At 37.6% G+C, this 13,169-nt stretch overlaps 1 protein-coding gene across 1 annotated transcript in view; it reads right to left on the bottom strand.

Annotated features, from left to right (window-relative positions):
• The window catches only part of GUCY1A2 (guanylate cyclase 1, soluble, alpha 2), a 296,176-nt gene that overhangs the window by 105,222 nt on the left and 177,785 nt on the right, over positions 1 to 13,169 (bottom strand). Inside the window, exon 7 of the mRNA XM_014532888.1 lies at positions 1,131 to 1,616. Coding sequence (XP_014388374.1) covers positions 1,131 to 1,616 — 486 coding nt within the window. The remainder of the gene's footprint in view (positions 1 to 1,130; positions 1,617 to 13,169) is intronic.

Here is a 13,169-nt window from a genome sequence, read left to right as displayed (position 1 = left end):
TTGGCTATATATTATACACTAGAGGCCCAGTGCATGAATTCATGCACGGGTGGGGTCAGGCCGGCCTTTGCCAATCGGGTCCCATGGGACTGGGCCGGCTTCGGGGAAGGTCCCTGGGTGGTTGGTGAGCTGCCCCCACCACCTGGTTGAACTCCGTTCAAACTCCCGGTCTAGGGGACAATTTGCATATTACCCTTTTATTATATAGGATAGGATAATTGGCTAGATAACACCTTTCTCTGAAGGAGATATGCTTTAATGAAAGCAATGCAAACAGATAGGTTTTTTCCAAATATGCTTATTTGCAGAACTTATTATAAAAAGAAATAGCTGTCTAGATGGATTAGTAAAGAAGAAAATAAAAACCTACAGTTCACTGCTCTTTGTTTATACTAAACGTACTTTCTGTCTCACATAATAAAGCCATGCTTTGTTTTATCCTATACCAGAATAATACTAGGTAGATCGGGGCTGAATCACACAAAATATTGCTATGATTGTAATAATAATAAGGAGTTCATCAAAGCAGACGCCCCAGTGGTGATTAGTACTCATTTTCAAAGCTCTTCCACTATTTTTCTTCTCTTCCACTAAAAACCATCGGTCATTTGGGCAATAGTTAAAATATTTACATGTGTTCTTTCAGAATTAGAGGGACCTCACTTAATTGACAATGCAATGCAAAATATTGATTAACCATGATTTAACTGATAATGCAATGTATATTTTAGCATCGCTTATTGTTTCTTTTTAACTGTCAACATAAAGTTCTTACTTTGGAATCCCATTCTCCAAGAAAGACATTAAGTGGTTAAAAGTTGTCTAGTATTCAGCAAGTTTAATTTTTTAAATAGTGACTACAAAGGATTAGCTTTACAGAATTTTTCCTTACTGAGCAATACCGTGATTCACAGTTATCTGCAGTATATCAATACTACAAATTGACTCATAATAGAAGTTTACTAATAAAGCAGAAATACCTGTATCCTGTACACAGATGTCTAAATCAGAGATATCAGTCATTTATTATCAAGTTTAAGTACGAAAAGAAAAGTAGGTCCCTACAATTTAATTAAGATCACAATTTCTTATTAAAAAGGATTTATATATAAATAATTAAACCCCTTTACCTTATAAATATCCAAAAATCCACACTGGTGATCGAATCTGGTGTAGAGCTCATTCAGCATGCTGATCACTTGCATGGGGGTGCACTGTGCGCAGATGGCCGTGAAGCCAACTATGTCCGAAAAGAGCATGGTGACATCGTCAAACTTTCTGGCCTGCACTTGCTGCCCTTGCCACAGTTGCTGAGCTACATCACCGGGAAAAATAGAGTATAGAAGATCCACTGTTTTCTTCTTCTCTTCTTCCAGGGCCTGGTGAGTTCTTTCTAAAGTTGCCTTTAATTTATCCATCCTCTTCTTCAAGCCATCTTGGGCCTTAGCCTGCTCGCCAACCAAAATGACATCTCGGGTGGCATCATGGATGGGGATGTCTGAGAGATGCAGTCCCCGGCCCATGAGTTCGTCCAACTTGTCCACACATGGAGAGCCCAAGAATAAAATGGAATTTGATTCTGGGACGTGGATCATTTGTCCTTTGACTTCCATCACCTGCAAAATTAACATGGGATTTTAATCAGTGTTTTTCACATAGTCGATTCCCAAAAATGCAATTATTATTTGAAGAGGAAAAGCAAGAAATGCTTTATTAGCCATACTGACGTTCTACATTCATTCAAGCAAATTTATTTAATATTTACAGCCAGTGTAAAATTTATGGTTCTGAATCGAAACACTTGTTATTGTTTTCTACTTGGCCACGTTCTAAAGACAATGATAAAATGAAGTCTGAGATCAAGGAAAAGTAAATAAGAAAACATTGTCATTCAAAATTAAATTAAACCCAGGTACATAATGAAACTGGTTCATGAGCCAGTTCAAAAACTTTCAATCTTCTTAATAATAACAGAATAACTACACTTAATTGTTATTAAAATAACACTCAGAGAATAAGTCCAAGAGATTAAAATAAATCAAAATAATTGTTTGGCCTTATATAAGTCATGTTTCCACCAGCTACAGTCCTTTGACTATATAGTAGTCTTTGCACTGACTATATTAATGGACAATTCCCTTGGTCGTAAAAATAAAAATTTAAACTAGATATAACTAAGCTAACATTATTGGAAAGTAACTGTCAGATATTAATTCAACCAGCATGTTCAATATAAACTAAAAATAAACCTCCTAAATCAAGATAGCACTAAAGAAATTCATTTAATATAAAGTATCTGAAGATCTAGTAATTTAAATCTATCCCTTCATCCTGTGCTTTTTGATGAATTTGGGGAGTTGATGCTTAATGGAAAACTTAATGAACACAGGCTTATGCCATCTTAGCTTGGTGCCCACTCAGAGGCGATAAGCACCATAGGAAAGGAATATGGACTTACAATCTAGCCATCTACATAAGTTGCTTGGGTTAAGATAAGGTATCTCAGAACACCTGGACAGGAAGGTGGTTGCAGTTACCTGGAAAGAACAGCCTGACTTGACCAACCAAGATTGTACATCAGTTTCACCCACGGCACTTTCCACTACCACGAATATACTCAATAAATGTATTTGTCTTTATTTTTCACAGCATAAAGTGCTTAGGCTACTTGATGAAACAAGAGGCAAAGAAGAAATATGGGGTAAAACTATAGAGATCTGGATTCCAAAGTCTGCAACTATCATTTACTTTGTTCCCCCGGCACCAATCACCAAGATCTAATCGACATAAGGAAATAAAGTTGAATTCTTGCTTGATGTTATAATTTCTATGGGATCAAATGTTCACTTTATCTTATGCAGTTTCTTCTAGTGTTTGGTGTTTCATTATTTTATACATAATACTCTCAGTTATTCATTAAAGTATTTGTTGTTCTCTATTTACTAGTACACCTCTGGATGATAAGCATAAAAAGATAAAATAAAGTTCTATTTTCAAAGATATCAAAGTATGGGGGTGGGGAGGGAGCCAAATTTATACAACACAGAGAATAGTATAAACAGGACACTTTCAATTCAAGGCAAACTTTCAAAAACTGCCTGCACACTATGATTTGAATACAAAGAAAATAATTGTTCTGAAAAATATTTCCAAATTGTTTTATATATGCCTGATTTGCTTTTGGAGGGAAGAGGTGCTATTAATTACATATAATTTCCCATTGTTGGAATATTAAAGGCATAATAAGAAATATATACATAATATACAACTTCATAGTAAAAAATTTGTGTATTAATATTTTCTTAAAATTAAGGTAAAAGCAAACCTCTGATGTTCAAAGATTTAGACTTCTATTGGGGTCTGTTTCCCCTTCCTTCCTCATATTTTCTTCTAATCACTTTTTTTTTTCTTCTCCTTTTTGCTTTCTCCTTCCTTCTCCCCTTTGTTCTTTGGACTTACACTTTTTTTCAGCATTCTCGCTTCATTTAGTCTCTCTCATCACTGGTTTTCCTCATTAGTTCTTCCTTTTTCTTTTCCTTCACTTTTCTTCCTCTGTATCAACTTCCACATTTCCCATCACAAATGGTCCTTTCTGCTTTTTTGTTATTCAGTATGGAATTAGTATATGAGTATATGCATAAATAACATTAGATGGCATCTGCTATATGTAATAAATAAGTGTTATCTCAGGGAGCTTAGTCTGCCCCGTGAAGCAGCATTAACAAGGACCAGTGGGAGCCCAAGAAGCATGAAATAAACCAAGTAGATGAAAATAGTACCATATATGTTCTGAAAATTACACTGTCATTGCAACCACAGCCTACAAAAGTAGGACAGGACCGAACCTAAACAGTGTGATTGTCTGTTAAAATAAAAAATTTAAATAGGATCTAGTGTCTTCTAACATAATAGCCAAACTGTCCAGGATATAATAGAAAACCAAACACCAAAATAAGACGCAGGAAAATCATATCTTCAACAAGAAAAGGCAATCAATTGATGCCAATACTGAAATGAATCTAATATTGAAATTATGTGTCAAGAATTTTAAAGAAGCTATCATAAAACGTTTTGACAAGCAATTACAAATTCTTTTGAAAATAGTGAAAAATGAGAAAATCAGAAAGTAATAGGAGATATCAAAATAACCAAATTGAACTTATAAAACTGAAAAATACAACTATAACAGAAAACTTACTGGGTAGTCTCAAAAATAGAGATGACACAGTGAATTTGAGGATAATTCAATACAATTTACTCAATCTGAATGGACAGACAATAAAGTGCAGAGTAATAACAAAAAGAAATACCATTTATATCATAGAAGTCTCAGAAGGAGCGAAGTAAGAGTAGGGTTGAAAAAGCATTTGAAGAAATAATGGTTGCAAATGGCTCAAATTTTATGAAAGATATAAACACATAGATTCAACAAGCTATATGAACCTCAAATAGGGTAAACTCAAAGAAATTCACTTTAGGCCACAAAATAATTAAACTTCTAAAATCTAAATTCAAAGAATTTTCAAGGCAGCCAGAAAGAAATGGCATATTACTTACTAGAGGCCCGGTGCACAACATTCGTGCACTGGGGGGTGCGGGGGTCCCTCAACCTTGCCTGCACCCTCTCACGGTCTGGCAGGCGACATCCCCCAAGGGGTCCTTAGTGCTTCCATGGAGGTGAGAGAGGCTCCTGCCATAGCCGCCACTGCGCTTACCAGCTATGAGCTCAGCTTCTGGCTGAGCAATGCTCCTCCTGTGGGAGCGCATTGACCACCAGGGGGCAGCTCCTGCATTGAGCATCTGCCCCTTGGTGGTCAGTGCACGCCATAGCGACCAGTCATTCCACCAATCAGTCGATTTACATATTAGCCTTTTATTATATAGGATAGGGAGCACTCATTTGAATAACAGTAGATTTCTCATTTGAAACTATGGAGGACAGAAGAATGCTGAAGAAGGATCTTTAAACAGAAAATAAGGAAAAGAAACATAGAACATCAGGAAGGAAAAAAGAACAGAAATACTAGAAATACAGGTAAACATAATAGATTGTCCTCTTCATGAGGTGTCCAAATCATACATGGTGATTGAAACAAAAATTATAACACCATCTGATCCTCACCATAAATGTACTTGTAAAAAAAGAAGCAGAAAGAAAACACACACACACAAGAGTAGAGGATGTGAAGACAGAGGCATTGATTGGTTGGATTGATGTAACAATGGCATGCCAGTAGTCACCAGAAGCTAGAAAGCCAAGGAAAGGATTCTTCCCCAAATTCTCCAGAGAGACCAAGGCCCTATCCACACTTTGATTTCAGATAATAACCTACAGAACTGTGAAAGAATGCATTCCTTCTTATTTTACACTACAAACTTTGTGTTAATTTTTAACAGCAGCCACAGGAAACTAATACAGATTGGAACAATAAAATAAACAAATAGGATCTAATTGACCTATATAAGATGATCCACCCCAAAGTAGCAGAATATACATTTTTTCGAGAGACTATGAAAAAATTGGTTCTTTTATCTTAGTATACCATATCCTGGGCCACATTAAAAAACAAACATCAGAAACCAAGATGGCGGCATAGGTAAACGCCGGAGACTGCTGCCGCAAACAACCACTTCAAAAATACAACTAAAAGATGATCCACCCCAAAGTAGCAGAATATACATTTTTTCGAGAGACTATGAAAAAATTGGTTCTTTTATCTTAGTATACCATATCCTGGGCCACATTAAAAAACAAACATCAAAACAAATTTAAAAAACTATACAGAATATGTTCTCTGACTACATGGAATAAAACTAGAAGTCAATAACCATAGGACATATTCGTAATAGTAAAAATAAGAAACAATCAAGGTGTGGTTTAAAGGGTGAATGGTTAAGCCAAATGTAGAGAACTACTTAGTAATAGGAAGAAATATTCTATTGACACAGGCACAATTTTACCTGTACTTGTAGGGAATTATGCTGAGTGGAAAAATTGCTCAATAGAAAGGTTTATTTGGCTCGCTTGCTTATTTATTTTTATCATGCAATTATTTGTTTTTATTCTTAGAATTATCCAAAAAAAATAAGGTATTTTAAAACAAAACCAATATTCTCCCAGAGGGCTATTAATATTTTACAATTTCAACCTAATATCTACACTTATAATAGCCACAATTTTTTTTAATCTGCAAAAATATTTTTACTGTCTCTAGCAAAAATCCTTCATTAAATATTCTTATTTAAAGAGGCAATGCAAAAATGCTTCACTCAAGTACACTAAATATAATTTAAAAGAAAATGAAAGCATTCATTCATTTATTCATCTGTTTTATAAACATTTGCTTAGGATATACAACCTGCCAGTACTATGCTAAGCACTTTAAATGTACAGGAATTTAAACAGATCTGCTGCTTTTTTACTGAATTGAAAAGTAAATTCAATAGTAAAGTGCATATGTAGCTGGAGGGACATTAACATCTGAGGCTAATTGTACTACCATTTATCCTATGGATTGCTACATTGCCTTTGTCGCGATAAGATACATTAAAATTCACATTGTTTATGGCTAACATCAGCTAAAAACTCCAAAACGTAACACTTCAGAGGTTTTATCTTTCCGTGCCTGCTTTATTTGCCCCTGTGTTTGTACTTAGTTTTGTTATCGGTGGAAGTGGAGTTCTTGGGGTGCCACAAGGAAATGAATTTCCTGGGGCCCCCATGGGAGGATGGGATTTCATGGAAAGCTTTATTGATGGTGTAAAATTAAGGGGGGTTCCTCTCCAAGGTCCCATTTCTGCCCATCCCACCATAAAAGACATCCAATCTTGTCTTCAACAAGACCAGAATTAAGGCCCCTGCCCATAGCTTCTGCTTCACATTAAAGTCCAGTCCAGCCCAACATCCTGCCATGGGCCATGCTGTTAGGGCCACGCGGCTATGGAGAGAGAATGCAGGACACAGGGGCAGGTGAGGGTTACTAAGCAAGAGGGAGCAACAGAGAACAAGAGAACAAGAGAGAGGAACTCTTTCTGGGGATATTAACCAGGAGCTTCTTCAAACTAACCCATTAACTTTTCAAGATTTTGCATGCTTCTGATGGGGTCCACCCCTAGCCAATCCATTGTTTCCCAGGCTAAACTGACAGGAAGCACCTCCCCTGCACCACCCTGACTTCTACTGTGCATGTGCCTACCTCCCCCTTCACCCCCAACAGCCCAGTACTGGATGGAGAAAGGGAGGAATGTTAATACCCTTGGAGGAGGAATGCCCTGTGAAGCTGTAGCTTCCTGGTGAAGTTTCCCAGGTGACCATGCTTACAGTGTCCGACTTCCCTTTGCTTTCTTTCCTTTATAATATTAATAACTAGCTAGTTACAATAAGAACAGTTTCCTTGCTATTCTTTAAATCTCAGAAATTAATCCTAAAATACATTTGAATTCTGTTTGACAGATAAGCCAGTAAACTACATAACCAAGTCAATTTTATGTTCCATGATTAGATAGATGCCACTTTTCTTTCTAAATCACAGCAGGATTCAGGTAATATTTTAAAGGAAATGGGGTTATGCTTTAGAGCTGAAAGAAGGGTATTAGCAAATGTTTTGGCATTCTATTGTGCAAAGGGGACCAAATGAAATGCTTATGTTTCGCTTTTAGATTCCTTATTCATTTCTTTGTTATTTATCAAGCATTAAATTTCACACTACACACGAAATATTAAATTGATATGCAACTTGTAATACCTTGCATACACAGGCTGCCTTTTTCCCAAAGGGTGAACGTGATTTTATTTTTCATCACAGTCACACAATCAGTAAGTCACACACATTCAAGAATAGCACTGAAAGTCATGCTTCTTTAACACAGCAGTTAGCCTTTGTCACCACACTGTCGCTCACACATCCACGGGAAAGTGTGGTTATATTCCTATATATCTAGTTTACAAAACTTCACTTCAAAAGGTATAATAAATTTCTGGAACTATCACTAAAATATTCTGCAAAGACAGGACACTGTACCTTCTCTTCAAGGGAATATTACAAAAATAATTCTAAACAAAGCACTAACACATGGTTATATCAGGCTGAATGAAGCCCTTCATAGTAACAGAGTTACTAGTATTTGGATGAGTGAAAAGAATTGGGCTCTCTGAACCAGCCAATTGAACACGTTAACGTTCTGATAAGGCCTTCGAGACAAAAACCACCTTCAATTATCTAATTATGTACTATTTATACATGTGTGTGCTGTGTGTATGTGCACTTATGTTGAAATATTTGTTCTCCAATACCTCATTTCATTCTTGTGAATCAGGGAGAGGGCAGAAAATTGGGGGTGGCTACTTAATATATTGCTTAATAATAAAACTAGTGGTTTTTTTCATTTTGACTGAATTGCATTAATTATTTAAAAGAAATAACTAGAGTTTGTGCTTAAACTCCAGTTGGCAAAGCCTATTGCTATAGAGAGGGGATTCAGGCTGTTGGATAAATAGAGTTAAGGATATTGGAGTGCAGAAGAAATGAAAATTTTCTAACGAAATAATAAGGTAGTTGCTTAGTCCAGGGCACATACCACGACTAAAGAAATTCAGAGAGCTACAAAACCTAGTTTTTAGGTAGAGGATTGAATTATCACACATAGGATTCTCACTCAATAAACTTTTTTCCTGTGGTGATGAAGATATCATTAGTGTGACTGAAGGACTAAATTTTAAATTTTATTTTCATTAATTTAAATTAAAATGAATATAGCCACATATAGCTTCTGGCTAATGTATTGGACAGCATAGCTCTCAAGTAAAATTCTGACTCCAATATACAATCCATCATTTAGTCTAGATATTCTTTTTCATTTGATTATGGGTAAGAAATGGAGGAATATTTGAGTCACACAGATGTGTTTTTGTTGTTAACAATGTCACATAGAAGGTTTGAGAAAATATTATGTGTAGGAACTTTACTCAGTACAAAAGATAGAGTTGAGTTTAAGACAGTCATGATCTCTGCCCTCATGATTATTATAATCTAACAGAATATTAAATTCTAATAGATACATATTATTTTTAAATGTATAGGTTATGAAGAGCTGATGGACCCTGCTGCTGCATAACAAATAGATTCTGATTTAAGAAGAAAAAAAAAACTTTTGAGGTACTGGTTATCCCTTAAAAAGGTAGGAAAGGTTTCCAAGGATACCTCCACATGCACACCCCAGAAAAAGGAATAACCAAATCAAAGCAAACAAATAAACCAAAAGTCACCCTTAGTCTGGAGCCCTGGCAGGGCAGAGAGAAGTCAGGCTGCCTTGAGAGCCATGTGGAGAGAACACTACTATCAGAATTCTGAGACCCGGGACATGTGTATGGGTAAGGAGTCTTATCAGAGAGTCTTGAGCTGACACTCTCCCCTCAAATAAGGCTGGAGTGGGCCTTGGTCACTGGCATCTAAAACTTTCCCAACTTCAGCCTGGCCAGCATGGCTCAGTTGTTGAGCGTCAACCTATGAACCAGGAGGTCATGGTTCAATTCCCAGTCAGGGCACATGCCCGGGTTTCAGGCTTGATCCCCAGTGTTGGGCGTGCAGGAGACAGCCAATCAATGATTCTCTCTCATCGTTGATGTTTCTATCTCTCATTTCCTCTCCCTTCCACTCTGGAATCAACAACAACAAAAAATATTTTAAAGAATAAAAAAAATTAAAACTTTTCCATCTTCAGCTCTCAAGACCCTCAATATGATTAAGATCTAGCAATCATATTTCTTTGTTTATTAATCAAAACAAAGAAACAATGAATACAAGATTTAGATTTCTAAAATCTGTAGACATTGGGATTATCAGGTTTAGAATCTAGAGCAGGTACATACTGTGTGGGCAATGGTAGGTTTAGACTTGTGAGCACGCAAAACAGAATTCATTCTTGTACTATTATTTATTAATCATTGGATTATTTTCCATATGAACAACTGTAAACATACTTTCCCCCACCCCTGTACTTATCCTATCTAATAAAAGACAAAAAGGGTAATTGACCGTACCTTCGCTACCCTTCCCATTGGCTAATCAGGGCTATATGCAAATTAACTGGCAACAAAGATGGCTGTTAATTTGCATACTAGGCTCCAAGCGGTGGAGCAAAGCCAAACATACCCAAAGCCTGCTGAGCAGCGAGGTCTCACGGCCTCGGGATCAGCGGAGTCGCGAAGCCTGACGGCTGGGAGGGAGCCTCTGGCCAGAGCCCAGCCAGAGCGAAGGCCTGGGTCCTGGGTGCCAGAGGAAATCTGGTGCCAGCAGCCAAGGGAAGGGAAGGCCTATTGCATGAATCTCTTCATGCAACAGGCCTCTAGTCAGTCATAAAGACAAACAGGCAACAAGAGACTATAAGGAATGAGCAGGAGTTAAAAACTTGGAATATATTATAATGGAAATGGTATTAGTATTCACCTCAAACAGTTTTAATGATTTAAGTATAAACAGGCCTGTATACCATGTTGAGCATAATATCTGGCAAAAATTAGCTTTCAATAACTGTTCTGTTAGATAACCTTACTGTGGATTCTGAACCTACCTCAAATCTCTGAAATCAGAACCTCCTGTTGCTGAGCTCATAAACTGCTTTTTAAATAAGACCTACATGTGATTCTGAGAATTGGCTAGACTTGGGAACTACTGTCTCCAACATCATTTTGTCCAATCCACTCATCTCACAAATGTAAATGAAGAAAATGAGGCATTGGGAAAACAACTTGTCATAGGGCAAGTTGGTAAAAGGGCAAGGACCTGAGCCAGATCTCTGGACATACACAGCCCCACTGTAGAAGGTTCATTGTCAGAAAATGAGGTTTGAATAAAATAAAGAGTAGAATGTGAAGTTCAGTGATGGCTCGGAGGTAGGACATGAACAAGTCGATCAAATAGCCTATAAATATATTCATTAAAGGTGAACCATTGGCACACTACTGCATTTTATTGAGAGGAATTATGTTTACTTTGTTATCCAATTCAGAGAGGCGGGGAACGTTGGAGTCTGCAGCAAGCAAGCCTCGTGCTCGCTTCAGTGCCTGGCTGCCGGCCGCCATCTTGGCTGACAGTTAATTTGCATATACTCACTGATTAGCCAATGAAAAGGGTAGCGGTCGTACACTAATTACCATGTTTCTCTTTTATTAGTGTAGATCATTGGATTATTTTCCATATGAACAACTGTAAACATACTTTCCCCCACCCCTGTACTTATGCTATCTAATAAAAGACAAAAAGGGTAATTGACCGTACCTTCGCTACCCTTCCCATTGGCTAATCAGGGCTATATGCAAATTAACTGGCAACAAAGATGGCTGTTAATTTGCATACTAGGCTCCAAGCGGTGGAGCAAAGCCAAACATACCCAAAGCCTGCTGAGCAGCGAGGTCTCACGGCCTCGGGATCAGCGGAGTCGCGGCTGCGGGGGGCTCTGGCCAGAGCCCAGCCAGAGCGAAGGCCTGGGTCCTGGGTGCCAGAGGAAATCTGGTGCCAGCAGCCAAGGGAAGGGAAGGCCTATTGCATGAATCTCTTCATGCAACAGGCCTCTAGTCAGTCATAAAGACAAACAGGCAACAAGAGACTATAAGGAATGAGCAGGAGTTAAAAACTTGGAATATATTATAATGGAAATGGTATTAGTATTCACCTCAAACAGTTTTAATGATTTAAGTATAAACAGGCCTGTATACCATGTTGAGCATAATATCTGGCAAAAATTAGCTTTCAATAACTGTTCTGTTAGATAACCTTACTGTGGATTCTGAACCTACATCAAATCTCTGAAATCAGAACCTCCTGTTGCTGAGTTCATAAACTGGTTTTTAAATAAGACCTACATGTGATTCTGAGAATTGGCTAGACTTGGGAACTACTGTCTCCAACATCATTTTGTCCAATCCACTCATCTCACAAATGTAAATGAAGAAAATGAGGCATTGGGAAAACAACTTGTCATAGGGCAAGTTGGTAAAAGGGCAAGGACCTGAGCCAGATCTCTGGACATACACAGCCCCACTGTAGAAGGTTAATTGTCAGAAAATGAGGTTTGAATAAAATAAAGAGTAGAATGTGAAGTTCAGTGATGGCTCGGAGGTAGGACATGAACAAGTCGATCAAATAGCCTATAAATATATTCATTAAAGGTGAACCATTGGCACACTACTGCATTTTATTGAGAGGAATTATGTTTACTTTGTTATCCAATTCAGAGCTTTGAGTTTCTGTGAGTATCCTTAATGTTTGCCAAAGGTCTGTTTGACAAATAAAACCTGTGTGAGATCCAATATCTCTTAATTACCCCTTGGATTTGCTCAGCACGTAGAATTTTCAGAGCGTTGCCAGTGTTGCATTGTTGCATTTTGTCTTCCTGATGTCATAAGGAGCATACAATCAAGGACACTGTCATTGGGGAAGCTAAGACCAGTTGCCAGAGATCACACAGTTCAGAGGCCTGACTGGAGCCTGGGCTGCTTGATCCAGTATTCTCTCCATACTTGGTGTGGGGCGTTAAATTAGTGAGAGCTTAGGAACTCAAAAATGACCTCAGTTTAAAGTCTAGTTCCCCCTTGACTGGCTGAGTAACCAGAGGCAGATCACATGGCCTGTCAGGGCCTTAGCAGCCTCATCTGTAAGGTTGGGACACTGATAGTTCTAACGGAATAGCACTAGGATGAAGTTTAAATGAGATAAGACATACAAAAAGCCTAGGCTAGTATCCACATATGAATACTCTCAATAATCGATTATTGCTGTTATTCAACACTAGTAGCCTGGTGCATGAACTTGTGCACATTGAATGGAAATCAATTAGAAGAAATATTTTAATATTGCTATTCACCCTTTCTCTATAATAGAAGTGTTAACCAAATTCACGATCAACAATGACAGATCGAAACACACACGTGTGATTGGTGCCAGAGAGAGCTTTATATGTATTGTGCATGCACTAGTCAACTTAGCCTTTTATACACATAGAATAAACTTGCTTAATTAGACCTGCTTTCTGATGTAGCTAAACTTTTTCCAGCCCAGTGAAGCACCCCAACTTCTCTTTCAGGTAATTGTCAGCAACACAGCAGTAAATATCAACATGAAACAGATTATAGTAGATCATGCAGGGAGAACAAAGGGTAAAATATTTAACTG

This window comes from Myotis brandtii, unplaced genomic scaffold (genome assembly GCF_000412655.1).
Source record: "Myotis brandtii unplaced genomic scaffold, ASM41265v1 scaffold920, whole genome shotgun sequence".
NCBI lineage: Eukaryota > Metazoa > Chordata > Mammalia > Chiroptera > Vespertilionidae > Myotis > Myotis brandtii.
This window is presented reverse-complemented; position numbering and strand designations above follow the sequence as displayed.